This window comes from Capricornis sumatraensis, chromosome 5, assembly GCF_032405125.1.
Source record: "Capricornis sumatraensis isolate serow.1 chromosome 5, serow.2, whole genome shotgun sequence".
In the NCBI taxonomy this organism is placed as follows: domain Eukaryota; kingdom Metazoa; phylum Chordata; class Mammalia; order Artiodactyla; family Bovidae; genus Capricornis; species Capricornis sumatraensis.
In genome coordinates this window covers 110305100-110317150 of record NC_091073.1, presented here as the reverse complement: position 1 = coordinate 110317150, position 12051 = coordinate 110305100, and the positions used below count along the sequence as shown (strand labels likewise).

Below are 12051 nucleotides of genomic sequence, written 5' to 3'. Positions count from 1 at the left end.
TGTACGCCTCTCTTCTCCTTCCACAGCCTTCTCTGCGGTGGGGTCTCCCATCCCTTTGATGCAGACCACAGGGCCTCACCACTACTCCGATGTGCAAAATCCCTTCTTTCCCTTTAATGTGGGGAGGGCAGTGGAGGACCGGGGAGGGAGGTGCCCCAAGGGTTGGGTTTAGTGTGTGGCTGGCGGGCGTGGAGCCGGGCTCACATCTCCCTTGGCCCCCCTGGGACCCTCATCCAGGACTTGGTTACAGGCATCCTCACGTTGTAGCTTCCCGCCCAGACCTCAGACCTCCACGGGGCCCGGCGGCCTCAAGTGCTGCTGCAGGAGCTGAATGTGGTGTAACAGCTTCTTCTGGTGGCCGGCCAGGGTGACCCCCAGGGCGGGCAGGTCTCTAGAGGGGGAACAGAAGGGAAAAACAATTGGGGCCCGTGTCTCCAAGACCCCGGGCCCCACCCCTGGCCCTGGGCTGAGGCTCCCCTCCCAGACCCTCCCGGCTTACTCCAGGCTGAGCTGAGCCACATCACCGAAGGTGCAGAGGCCAGACTGGGAGAAGTTGTCCCGGTAGCACTCCAGGCCGATGGCTGAGAGCCAGGCCTGAGGGGAGTCCAGAGACGGAAAGTCCAGGGCTACGGGATTCAGCAGGGCCTGGGAAGGTCTGGGAGGGAGGGGCAGGCAGGTCACAGTCTCCTCTTCATCCTTGTCCCCTCTGCTCAGTTTCCTCTGTGGGTCTGCATCAACCCTCCCTGGCTCTCCCGGGCTCTAACGCCAAACTCCAGACCTGTCCCCAGGGCTCCCGCCAGCCTGCAGAGTGTCTGGCTTGCGGATCATCTTGTCAAATGCGGCCACCAGCTGGTCAAAGTGAGGTCGCTGGGTACGATCCTTCTGCCAGGTGTCCAGCATAAGCAGGTGCAGTCCAGGCGGACAGCCTGGAGGCGGGGGCAGCCGGAATTCCTGCTGTATTGCATTTAGCACCTGGGGATTAGAGGAAGAAGACGGTGCTGAGAGGCTATTGCTAGTGGAAAAGAATGTGTCGTTAGGGAAGCATGAGGCTGGAGAGGAGCTGTGAGACCCGTGAGATCTTAGAACGCGAATGTATTCCAGGATGGAGGGCTTAGAATGTTTGAGTCTGTGAGGCTGGTGGGTTGGACGGACAGGGGTGGGGAATCATCACTGTCCAGGTCATGAGCTCACCTCCTGGTCACTCATGTCCCAGTAGGGCCGCTCTCCATAACTCATCACTTCCCACATCACTATCCCGAAGCTCCACACATCACTGGACGTTGTATGTTTCCCATGTGCGATGACCTCTGGGGCCGCCCAGCGAAGCATACAACTTGGGCCCTGTGGGATAAGGTTGAAAGTAACAATAGCAATAATCAGAGCCGTGGTCCTAGTTACTGAGCAGCTACTACGTGCTCAAATGTGCATCAAGGGTTTCACAGCAAGCATCTCGTTTAATCCTGTGATGACCCTGTATCACTGATGGCGTTGTCTCCATTTCTGCAGGTACAGAGGCTGAGACGTAGAGAAATACAAACTTGTGCAAAGTCACAGAGCTTGAGGGTGGTGTGTGGATTGGTACCCAGGGATTCTGACACTGGTCAGCATTAGAGAAGGGCAGGAGGTGGTTCTAGGAGGACTCCCCTCTCTCCCTCAGTGTCCTTAGTCCATCCCTGATGTCCTGCTGTGCCCCTTTGCCCTGGGTTTGCTCCACCACACAGGTGAGCTCCACCCCTTCAGACTCTAAGGTTCGCCACCTGAGGCATCCACCACCCTTGGTCCCAGCTTGTCCTCCGGCAAATCCCCGCCCCCCACCTGAGAGAGGCTGGGCCCCCGAGACTGTGCCCTCACCTGAGGACTGTGGCCGAGTCGAGCCACTTTGCACAGCAACCCCACCCCCACCCCCGAGAGAGGCCGGGCCCCCGAGGCCATGCTCTCACCTGAGGACTGCGGCCGAGACGAGACACTTTGCACTCCAGGTGGCTGTTCACCAGCACGCTGTGGGCAGAGAGTGCGCGGTGCACGAAGGCGAAGCTGGATAGGTACTGCATAGCAGCGGCCACGCCCCGCTGCATGGCCACCAGCTGCAGGCTGCTGAACTGGCCCTCCCGCTGCTGGGGGATGGTAGGAGGGGGACAGAGGTCAGCAAAAGTGCGGGTTGGAGGGGACCTAGACACATCACACAGACACACTGGCATCCCAGGGCAAGGGCCATTTGGAATCAGAATGGCCTGAGAATGAAGGCTGAAGACCCCAGAGGCAGGAGGGAGCTGAGGGATGGGGCTATGGGTCCCAGACAGCTAAGAACTGCCCACTTTCCCGGCCCAAGCCTCCCGCCGCCAGCACCGCCTCACCACCAGCCTGACTGACCCTCAAGAAGCTGTCCAGGGGGCCCAGCTCCATGAGTTCCGTCAGCACCATGAAGGGCCGACTCCTGGTGACCACGCCTTCTAGCCGCAAGATGTTGGGGTGCTGAAACTGGCCCAGCATGGCGGCCTGGCCGAGAAAGGCCATCTGCAAACTCTCGGCGCCTCCGGTCCACAAGGCCTGGATGGCCACGGACTGCTCCCGCCGTCCCCGGGGCTGCAGGCGGCCCCGGCGCACCTCCCCGAAGGAGCCTGGGGGAGCAGGTGTAGGCTGGGGGGGCTCCCCAGGAAGGACTCGAGGTGTCCTAACCTGTTCAGAAGGGACCCTCCTGGGACCCCCTTCCATGCCCTCCTCTGCTCCCATGCGGTACCTGCCCCAATGACCTCCTCGATCTTGATGTACGTGGGGTCGACCTCCCGGGCAAATTCTCGGATGGCCTGGCAGGGGTCCTCGTAGGTGGAGGGATCGATGTAGTACTTCACCCCAAGCCCTGCAGGCGTAGGGGGTGGTCTATGAAGAAGGGACGTCCCCACACACCCCAGGCTTGCTCTCTCACTTCCAAAGATGGCACCAAGGAGCTGCCCGCAACCTGGGGGTACCCCTGGACCGTTCTCAGCTGTACCAGACTCACTGTCCCATTCCTCCACCCCCTCGTGCCCTGCTTCTTTCATCCTTCCTTCTCAGGCCGTTCTGATTCCAACCCCCCCGCCCCCACTTCCCGGCCCCACCCCCACCTGGGCTGCTGTACTGCTGCAGTTGCTCCATGTAGCCAGTTCCACGCCGCTTCCTGGGGGACAAAAACCACAGTCCTGCAGTCACACTCCCGCCTGTCCCCTCCCAAGTCCACCCCACAGAGGCCAAGGTCCTGCCAGGGCTCCGGGGCGGGAGACAGCCAGACCCAGGGGCCGGGGCTGCTGGGGGTAGAGGGTGCTGGTGGGGGTTTCCCTGGGGAACTCCGGGGCTGTCAGGACTTGGGGGCATGCGGAGGGAGTGGTACCTGGCCGTGGTGGGGAGGGGCTTACCTCTGGAAGACAAGAGCCAGTACAGTGATGGCCGCCAGCAGAAGGAAGGCTAGCGCCCCCAGGATGGACCCAACCACCAAGGAAAGCCTCTCGGGAAGTTGAGCGGACAGCTCACCTGCAGAACCAGCCGCCCAGGGGCACAGGAGAGTAACATCTCACATACTGGAGCATCCTTCCCTCATGCAACCACCTACCTGCACCACCCCTCACCCCACCATGGAACCGAAGATCAAGGGGCAGACACTCTCCTGGTCTGGAGGGTCAGGGTGAAGGTACAAGGTCTGGATGGTCCCCGAGCCCTTCTTCACCATCCCTTCGGGCTGCCCCCACCCCACCCAGGCCTCCCCTCACCTTGAGGCAGCGTCTGGAAGTAGACCTTGCCCCCGTAGGGGCCGTGGCCCGCGGCTGTCCGCGCCCGCACCTGGAAGCCGTAGATATGGCCGGGGCTCAGCTTCGTCACGGTGGCCGTGTTGGTCTCGCTGGTCAGGGTGAAGGAGTGGGATTCATCTTCTGCCTGGAGGGGGGCGACAGCCACTCACTCCCTGCCGGCCGTGGGGTCCTGGTCCCCCCGTCCGCCTCCCACGTTCCCCACTCCCCTGCTGCAGGGCCCTGAGGCACCCCTCCGGTCCCCCCACCTCTCGCCCCACTGTGGGGCCCCTGGAACCTCCCACCAGCCCCGCCAGGGGCGCCCTCTGCTCCCTACCTGGTCATAGTAGCGGAGCTGATAGTCCAGGATGTTTCCGTTGGTCTGGTCAGGCTGCGGCCAGGACACGGTGATGCTGTTGGAGGCGCGACTCACCTGATGCACGGCAGGGACTGCGGAGGGAACTGGCGTGGGGGTGACGTTAGTGGGGTTTCCACGGGCTGGAGAGCAGGAGTGGGGCACGGGGGCATTCTAAGAAGGAGACTGGAAGCTTAGGGGCGGCTGAGGCTCACCTGCGTGGCTGGTGCTTACATTGATGGCTGCAGCCTGGGGAGGGTCGGGGCTGAGCTCCGACACCCCGTTGACAGCCTGCACCTCCAGGATGTAGGGTACGTGTGGCCGCAGCCCCCCGATGAGCACACGGCTCTCGGTCAGGCCCCTCTGGCGGGGGTCGAAATGCACCTCGTCCCTACAGCGGTGACAAGAGCCCTGGCCCCTGGCCCCTCCGCACTCCTTGCACACCACGTTGAAGAGCAGGTCCCCGCGGCCCCCAAGCTCCCGAGGCAGGCGCCAGTGCAGCATGAGGGCAGAGCCCTGCACCTCGAACCACAGCTCCTGGGGCGCTGACGGGGGGCCTGGGGAGACCGCACGTGTGAGGCGGCAAGGACCAGGGAGTAGGGAGTTCCGGGGCGGGGGTGATGGGGGAAGGAAGGAGGAAGGAGGCAGTGGAGGGAGGAAGCAGGTGGGCCGGAGGGGAGCAGCAGGGAAAGGTGGTGGGGAAGGAAAGCAAGGACAGAGGAGGGAAAAGTCACTGCAAATGCCGACCAGCCACCCCTGTGCCCTCAGGCTCACCCTCTCCTGGCCCCATTGCATCCCGATTCCATCCCTGGGGTGGGTGGGGGACTCACCAGTGCAGGGAGCCTCCGGGGGGTCTGAACTGGCCCGGAAGAAGCCCTCCAGGCAGGGGCACACAGGGGCCGCAGGGGCCAGGGCGTGGCTGCGGGCAGGGCATGGTGAGCAGGGGGCATTCCCAGCCAAGGCTTTGTAGGACCCCCGAGGGCAGGCTAAGGGGCAGAGAAGGGAGCAGCCTCAGGTCCACTCTGCCATCCTGAGCCCCCTCAACACTGGCACTGCCATTCCCCCAGGCCTGCCGTTCCTCCCGAGATCTGCCTCTCCTCCTCACCCCTCTCCTCCCTCTCCGCCTCCTTCCGGCAGACCCTGACACGACTTCTGCCATTTCGCTGGGGGTGGAATTACATTTCCACTGATGGAAAAAGTCCTGTGTGGTGGGGGCTGCAGCAGGCCAGGCACTAGAGGCAGGGCCTGGTCTGCCTTCACAACCTGCCTCTGCAGAGGCTGTCTGCAGCCTGCCCTCACAGCAGAATCACCCTGTTCAGTTGTACCCAATGCCTCCAGGGATGATGATCCATCCCTAGCTAGACAGCAAACGCAGACAAAGGGCCCCATCCCACAACAGCCCAGGAGTTCAACGCATTTCATCGCCATCCCTTCAGAGGCCTGTAGCCCTGGGAGCCCCAGCAAGTGCTGTGGAATTCTCCAGAAAGTTCCAGAAGTTTCAGATGAGTGGATGAAAGCAAGCCTGGGTGCTTTAGGAAATAAATCTGGAGATAACAAGGGTCCTTTCCTAAAACAGCTTATTGTTGACCTTTGGGCAGGGGATACAAAATGAAGTGTGGACCCGTTCAGGAGCGATCTCAAGTGCAAGCGAGCAGGGGTCTCACCTTGGCAGGCCTTGTCTCCCCGCGTAGGCTGGTACCCCGGCTGGCAGCGGCAGCCCCCGACGGCAACCATCCACTTGCCCTCCCCGTTGCAGTGCAGCCTTGGGGGGCTGCCCGCTGCCTGGCCCCCTGCTCCATCCTCCTCCGGCTCCGCGTGTGCCACACAGGTGCCCACGGCCGCCACCAGGGAGGCCCCCCCGGCCCCACTGGCCTGCGTCTCAGGAAAGGAGGCGAAGGCGCGGAGCACAGAGGGGCAGGCGTAGGAGAAGAGCTTGACGGCCACGAGGGCCAGGCAGGCCCCAGTGTCCTGGAAGGCCACATAGAAGCCGCGCTGGGTCAAGGGCCCGAAGCTCCGCTCCTTGATGTTCAGCTGCAGCCCTGCCCTCTGCCCGGCCCGCGGGGGGCCCACTGCCCAGGCCGAGGAGGCAGGAAAGCTCTCATCTGCCGCGATCGTGTCCACCTTGGTCCAGCGTTTGAGGTGCCAGGAGGAGATGCTGTCAGGGCCATCGGGCTCCTCGGCCTGGCGGTAGTAGAGCGTGAAGGTCTCCCGGCAGGTGCCCCCCGCCACGCCCAGGCTGGAGCAGGCCCGCACTGAGAAGTGCAGTCGGATGTGCGCCCGCTGGGCCCCTCGCCGCTCCACAAAGTGTGTCTGCAGCCAGTTGTCCTGCCCCGGGCCTGGAGCGGCCCCAGCCACGTGGCATGCCTCGAAGGTCCGAGTCAGCCGTCGCTGGTCGTCCAGAACGCTCACTTCGTCCCACTGCAGGGAGGAACCACAGAGGCATGGTTAGCAGCTCCTGGGTCCGTAGGGGGCAGAGAGGTGGGGCATATCCCTTCCAGCCCATCTTAGAATTAAGCACATGCAAAGCCCCTGAGGGTGCCTAGAAGTCCTGTTCCTCTGGAGGGCAGACCTCTTAGCCCAGCCATCTCCACTGAGGGTTTCCTCCCCAAAATCACAGAGCTTCTGAATGGGGCATGGGGAGGGGCAGCGGGCTCAGAACGCAAGAGTAATACTCACCCCACCTGGTGGGTAGGTGAGCCAGCCAATCTCAGATGTCTCTCCAGTGGTATCCAGCAACACCTCTGCCCAGAGACAAGAAGGGACACTCAGCGGCCAGGTCTTCAGCCTGCAGGGCTAAGCCCACCCCAGCCCCACTGAGAAGAGAATTTTCCTCCCAGATTCATTTAAGTGACCAACAGGAGCCTGATTGTCTCCTGGGAGCCCTTCTCTGAAACTTTCCCCATCCCTTTTCCTCTCTTGATGTCTCACTCTTTTCTGAATCCTTCCCACTTCCCACATGTGCTGGGTCTCTACGGGCAGGTGGGACTTCCTCCGTCTCCCCTCTCCACTTACCTTCCAGAGCCAGGACTGAGGACACCAGGGCTAGAACCCACAGGCTGCCGACCATGCCCGCCGCTCTGCTCCCTGGCGGGGCAGCCCCCTCAGCAGCCATGAGGCATCTTCAGGGCTCCCACCGTGGCCCTGCCACCACCCTGCTCCCAAGTGGGACTGCCGCTTTGCAAGGCTGGAGTCTGCAGCCGAGCCTGCTTCCAGATACAAAGGAAAGAAGAGGCCAGTGAGAAGTAACTACACTGCCTCACAGCTGGTACCGCCTCCAAAACCTGGCCCTGGGTCTCCCCCTGAAGCTCTCAAAGTGCCCCAGCACCAACCACGGGTGGGGCGAGCAGGAAGCCCAATCCCTCCTGACCTGTGTCAAGTCCACCATCTTGGGGGACCACATGCCCAGTTGGTCTACCTCCTACACTGTGCGGGCGACCCATCTCTGAGCATCTGTGGCCCCCCCCAATCCTGGTGGCACAGTGATAAAGAATCTGCCTGCAAGGCAGGAGACGCGGGTTTGATTCCTGGGTCAGCAAGATGCCCCGGAGAAGGAAATGGCAACCCACGCCATTATTCTTGCCTGGGAAATCTCCATGGACAGAGGAGCCTGGCGGGCTACAGTCCATGGGGTTGCAAGAGTTGGACATGACTGAGCTAGACAACAAAACAATTTAGAGCACAGGGTAGCTCTGAGCCAGCTGTACCCCTTTTCTTCTGGAAGGAGCTATTCAAGTTCTTTCTCTTCATTTATTCTCCTCCCTTCCTCCTAAGGTCGCCCTGTATAGAAAGTCAGAAGATGCTTCTCATTAAAAGCAGGGGAGTTACAAGCTACTCCTTCCCTGGGGGGACATGCGGTCCCCTCTCCCCAACACCTCCCAACCCCCATCAGACTTGGACACTCTAGGACATTTCAGAGAGGCAGTGAAGCGAGAGGGACCGCAGAAGGAGAGCTGTGGGGTATGAAGGGAGGGAGGGTGCAAGAGCAGGCAGAATCTTTCTGCCTGTTAAAGCAGTCAGGATAGAGAAGGGATGGAGCTATTTAGGTCCTCTCTCTACAGGCAGCACGTTTTTTCTCTGGCTTAAAGAAAAATAAATGTATGCCCTTATATGCATATAAAGATGCTCCCTAGCTTACTCACAATGAAAGGGAAGCATGTCATTTGTTCTATGAAATTAACAATGCCTGAGTAGGAGAAGGTGTGAGAAATAGGCTCTCTTGTATTCACGGTGGGTTCAAGTTAGTGTATACTCTTATGGGTTCGAGTTGGTGTCTACTCTTATGGGTTCGAGTTGGTGTCTACTCTTAGAAGGACCATTAGGGATGTCTATCTAGCAGGTTCACGTCTAAGAATTTGTCCTTCAGGTATCTATACCTGGAACCCTTTGCACAGATGTTTGAACAAGAATATTTATTGCATCATTGTTGGTAAGGGAAAATACAGCGAAGTAACTGTTCATCAATAGAAAAATGACTCAAAAATTATGGCACAGCCTCCAAAAGGAATAAGGGCTAGTGTTTATGTATTGATATGGAAACAATGCCCAAGTGAAAGTACACAGTCCACTGCAGAGTCATATACAGTATGTTCCTCATCGTTAGCCTAAGAAGGCCCTACGTATATAATACATAGGTTTGTAAAGGGGTTTCCCAGATGGCACTAGTGATAAAGAACACATCTGCTAATACAGGAGACAAAAGAGATGCAGGTTCAGTCCCTGGGTTGGGAAGATCCCCTGGAGGAGGGCATGGCAACCCACTCCAGTAGTCTTGCCTGGAGAATCCAGTGGACAGGGAAGCCACGTGGGCTATGGTCCATGGGGTTGCAAAGAGTTGGACATGACTGAAGTGACTTAGCATACACACATGTATGTAAGGATCTTAAAGAAGGGTAGACAAAATCTGGGAAGAAAGGGGGAGGGAAAACATGAGGAATAACGCGAGAAACATTTATTCTCATATCCTCGTTTTTTTCTTTTCTTGTCCTTCAGTTTTTAGAAATTTATTTTTAATTGGAGGCTAAGTCCTTTACAATATTGGGTTGATTTCTGCCTGAATGAAACAGCCATAAGAATACACATGTAGTCTCCCTCTAGAAACTGCCCCATCCCACCCCTCTAGCTTGTCACAGAGTCCCATGTCAAAAAATGGTACTGATAAACCTATTTGAGGGCAGGAATAGAGATACAGACATAGAGAAGAGACTTTGGACACATGGGTAAGGAGAGGGTGGGAGGAAGCACTGAAGCATGCACATTCCCACATGTAAAATAGATAGCTAATGGGAAGTTGCTATATAAACCTTTAGTTTTTCCAGTTTAAAATCTTGGGACTTCCCTGGCAGTCCAGTGCTTAAGACTCCTTGCTCCCAACGCAGGCGGTGTGGGTTTGATCCCTGGTGGGGGAACTAAGATACCACATGCCAAAGGAAATGGCCATAAATAAATTGATTAATTAAGATGAAACTATTAATGATAAAAATCTTGCATGCATATTATTTTTCAGTGATCATCAAAATTTTAAATCTGTAAATAATAACTGTTTAGTGAAAAGTGGAAGTGTTGGTTGCTTAGTCGTGTCCAGCTCTTTGTGACCCCATATACTATAGCCTGCCAGGCTCCTCTGCCCATGGAATTCTCCAGGCAAGAACACTGGAGTAGGTTGCCATTCTCTTCTCCAAGGTATGTTCCCTGACCCAGAGATTGAACCCAGGTCTCCTGTTTTACACAGAGATTCTTTACCATCTGAGCCACTGGGGAAGCCCTATTATTATCTAAAAATAATAACTATTCAGTAAAATGAATCAAAATGTTCATGCCCTCAAAATGGTTTCTCAGGACTATGTGATAAGCTATGTTTTTATATAAAACATTCTCCAGCCTTAAGAAGCACAACATTGCAGCTCACAAACACAGGACCAAGAGCTGTGGCTGCCTCCAGGGTCACGGTGAAGGAAAACGGGCTCAGACCTTTCTTTGCTTGTTGGTCTAAGGTCAGTTGGTCTAAGGCGAGCTCGCTCTCTCCTTGCGACTGAGTCTCAAAAGCCTGTGAGTTGCAGAGTTGCATGGACAAGAGAAGTAGAGGCCATTGATTTCTCTTGAGAAGAAAACAAGAGGCATGTTGCTCAAAAGACTCAAAGATTGAGAGTAAAAATAAAAGCCAATCGGAAGTTGGAACCAAAAAAAAGTACACATTTCACAATGAAACTGAGACCAGACTATTAAACAACATTCTACTTTGACAAATGTGAAAATCATGGTTTGATTCCTACCAGTCTCCCTTTTTTCAGTTAATGCTGGATGTGCTGTAGGCTGAATCCTTCAGTGTTATCTCCAGGTGATTTTCATGAAAAGACACCATCTGTACATCTGCATGGCCTGACATGAGTGGAAGTCTGCCAAGTGGCCACTAAAATTTACCTTTCAGGCCTCTAGAACACCATATGAGAAATAAAGAGTTCAGTTTATGGCGTATGGAGACAAGTAAGGAGCATCTGGAAATTTCCACCTTGTATACCTTGAACTTACACAATATTATATGTCAATTGTATCTCAGTATGGCTCAAATGGTAAAGCGTCTGCCTGCAATGCAGGAGACCTGGGTTTGATCCCTGGGTCAGAAAGATCCCCTGGAAAAGGAAATGGCAACCCACTCTAGTACTCTTGCCTAGAAAATTCCATGGATGGAGGAGCCTGGTGGGCTACAGTCCATGGGGTCACAAATAGTCACACATGACTGAGCGACTTCACTTTCTTAAAGCTGGGGTGAGTGGGGGGAGAATCATTTCCATAAAACAAATTATTACTAAGAAGCAGAAGTTATTTGCAAATACTGTCCCAAATGCTACAAAAATCATTCACAGATTATATTAATGTTTCAAAGAAGAACCAGGAGATGGTAAAGTAAAAAGCATGGTCCCATAAACAATGGCTGTTTAAATGTTGATAGTTTCTGTACTTCAGTCCTCTTACATAATCCAAACATAAAACTAATAAATGGCAATTTTGCACAAAAAAAGAATTTAAAAAATAATAAATGGCTGCTTAAGAAATGTCCTAAAGTAATTCATGGTGTGGGTACAACCCCCCTCAAGCCCCAATCTTAATGGCTTAATTTGAAGACATGCTTCACACACTAGAGTAGACCCGATTCTGTCCCACTCTCGGTCACAGAGTCTTTAGGAAAGCTGTTATCAAGAACTGAAAATGCCAGCAAGACGTCTTTAAACAGTGAAGGCTATTATACCATTCGGCCAGCAGATATTCTTTAAAATAGCCTCTTTCAGTCATAACACGGATGGAATCTGGAATCTGTACAAAGATGAAACTATAAGCACTGTGTCTTCTTAAACTTATAACTAGACAAATAATCATGGAGAAGGAATAATGAGCACTTTGGATACCAGGGAATTTTTGGAGAGACAGTGAAACATGAGAGGAAAAGATGCACACTGCCGATCACATCTGCTGTGAGGCATGGAACATACTAGAAGATGAATGGCCAAGCATCGGCTTTGATGACCAACAGTACAAGTAAATAGCTTGTGGCTCCAACAGGGTGTCTGCATAGCTTTAGCATGCATCTAGATGACAGCATGAAGCTGGCCTCTCTCCAGAAGATCCAGAAAAGAACAGAAGCAATTATAAAACAAGTTAAAGCCCTCAGTTGCTAATGTCAAGAGGAATCAGGGAAAAAAAAAAAAAAAACAATGAAGTGGAGACATCACGTGTAGATTGCCGCAAGTAATTTTTTGAAATGTTACAAAGAACAAAGTATTCATTAAAAAGAAATGGTTGAGGACTTTCAAGTACCCAGAAGTGTACTTTTGCTGTTTGATGAGGACCTCTGTTAGATTCGGATCCAGAAGACGGATGGTTATAAATAAGTTTCTTCAGAAAAAAATTGTTGCTGAGTGAGACTAGGAAGTAAGGTCAGCTCTTATG

At 55.0% G+C, this 12051-nt stretch overlaps 1 protein-coding gene across 1 annotated transcript; it reads right to left on the bottom strand.

The window, feature by feature from the left end:
• Positions 1-282: 282 nt before the first annotated feature.
• On the bottom strand, positions 283-7222 carry EPHB6 (EPH receptor B6). The gene is made up of 16 exons (XM_068972912.1): positions 7123-7222; positions 6787-6851; positions 5775-6528; positions 4941-5096; positions 4326-4667; positions 4093-4217; positions 3741-3903; positions 3390-3504; positions 3102-3154; positions 2738-2857; positions 2371-2618; positions 1941-2114; positions 1192-1341; positions 779-972; positions 500-655; positions 283-391 (listed from the first exon to the last, which is right to left on the bottom strand). Exons 1-16 carry the CDS (start codon positions 7220-7222, stop codon positions 283-285), a joined length of 3024 nt encoding a protein of 1007 aa, XP_068829013.1.
• Positions 7223-12051: the final 4829 nt, after the last annotated feature.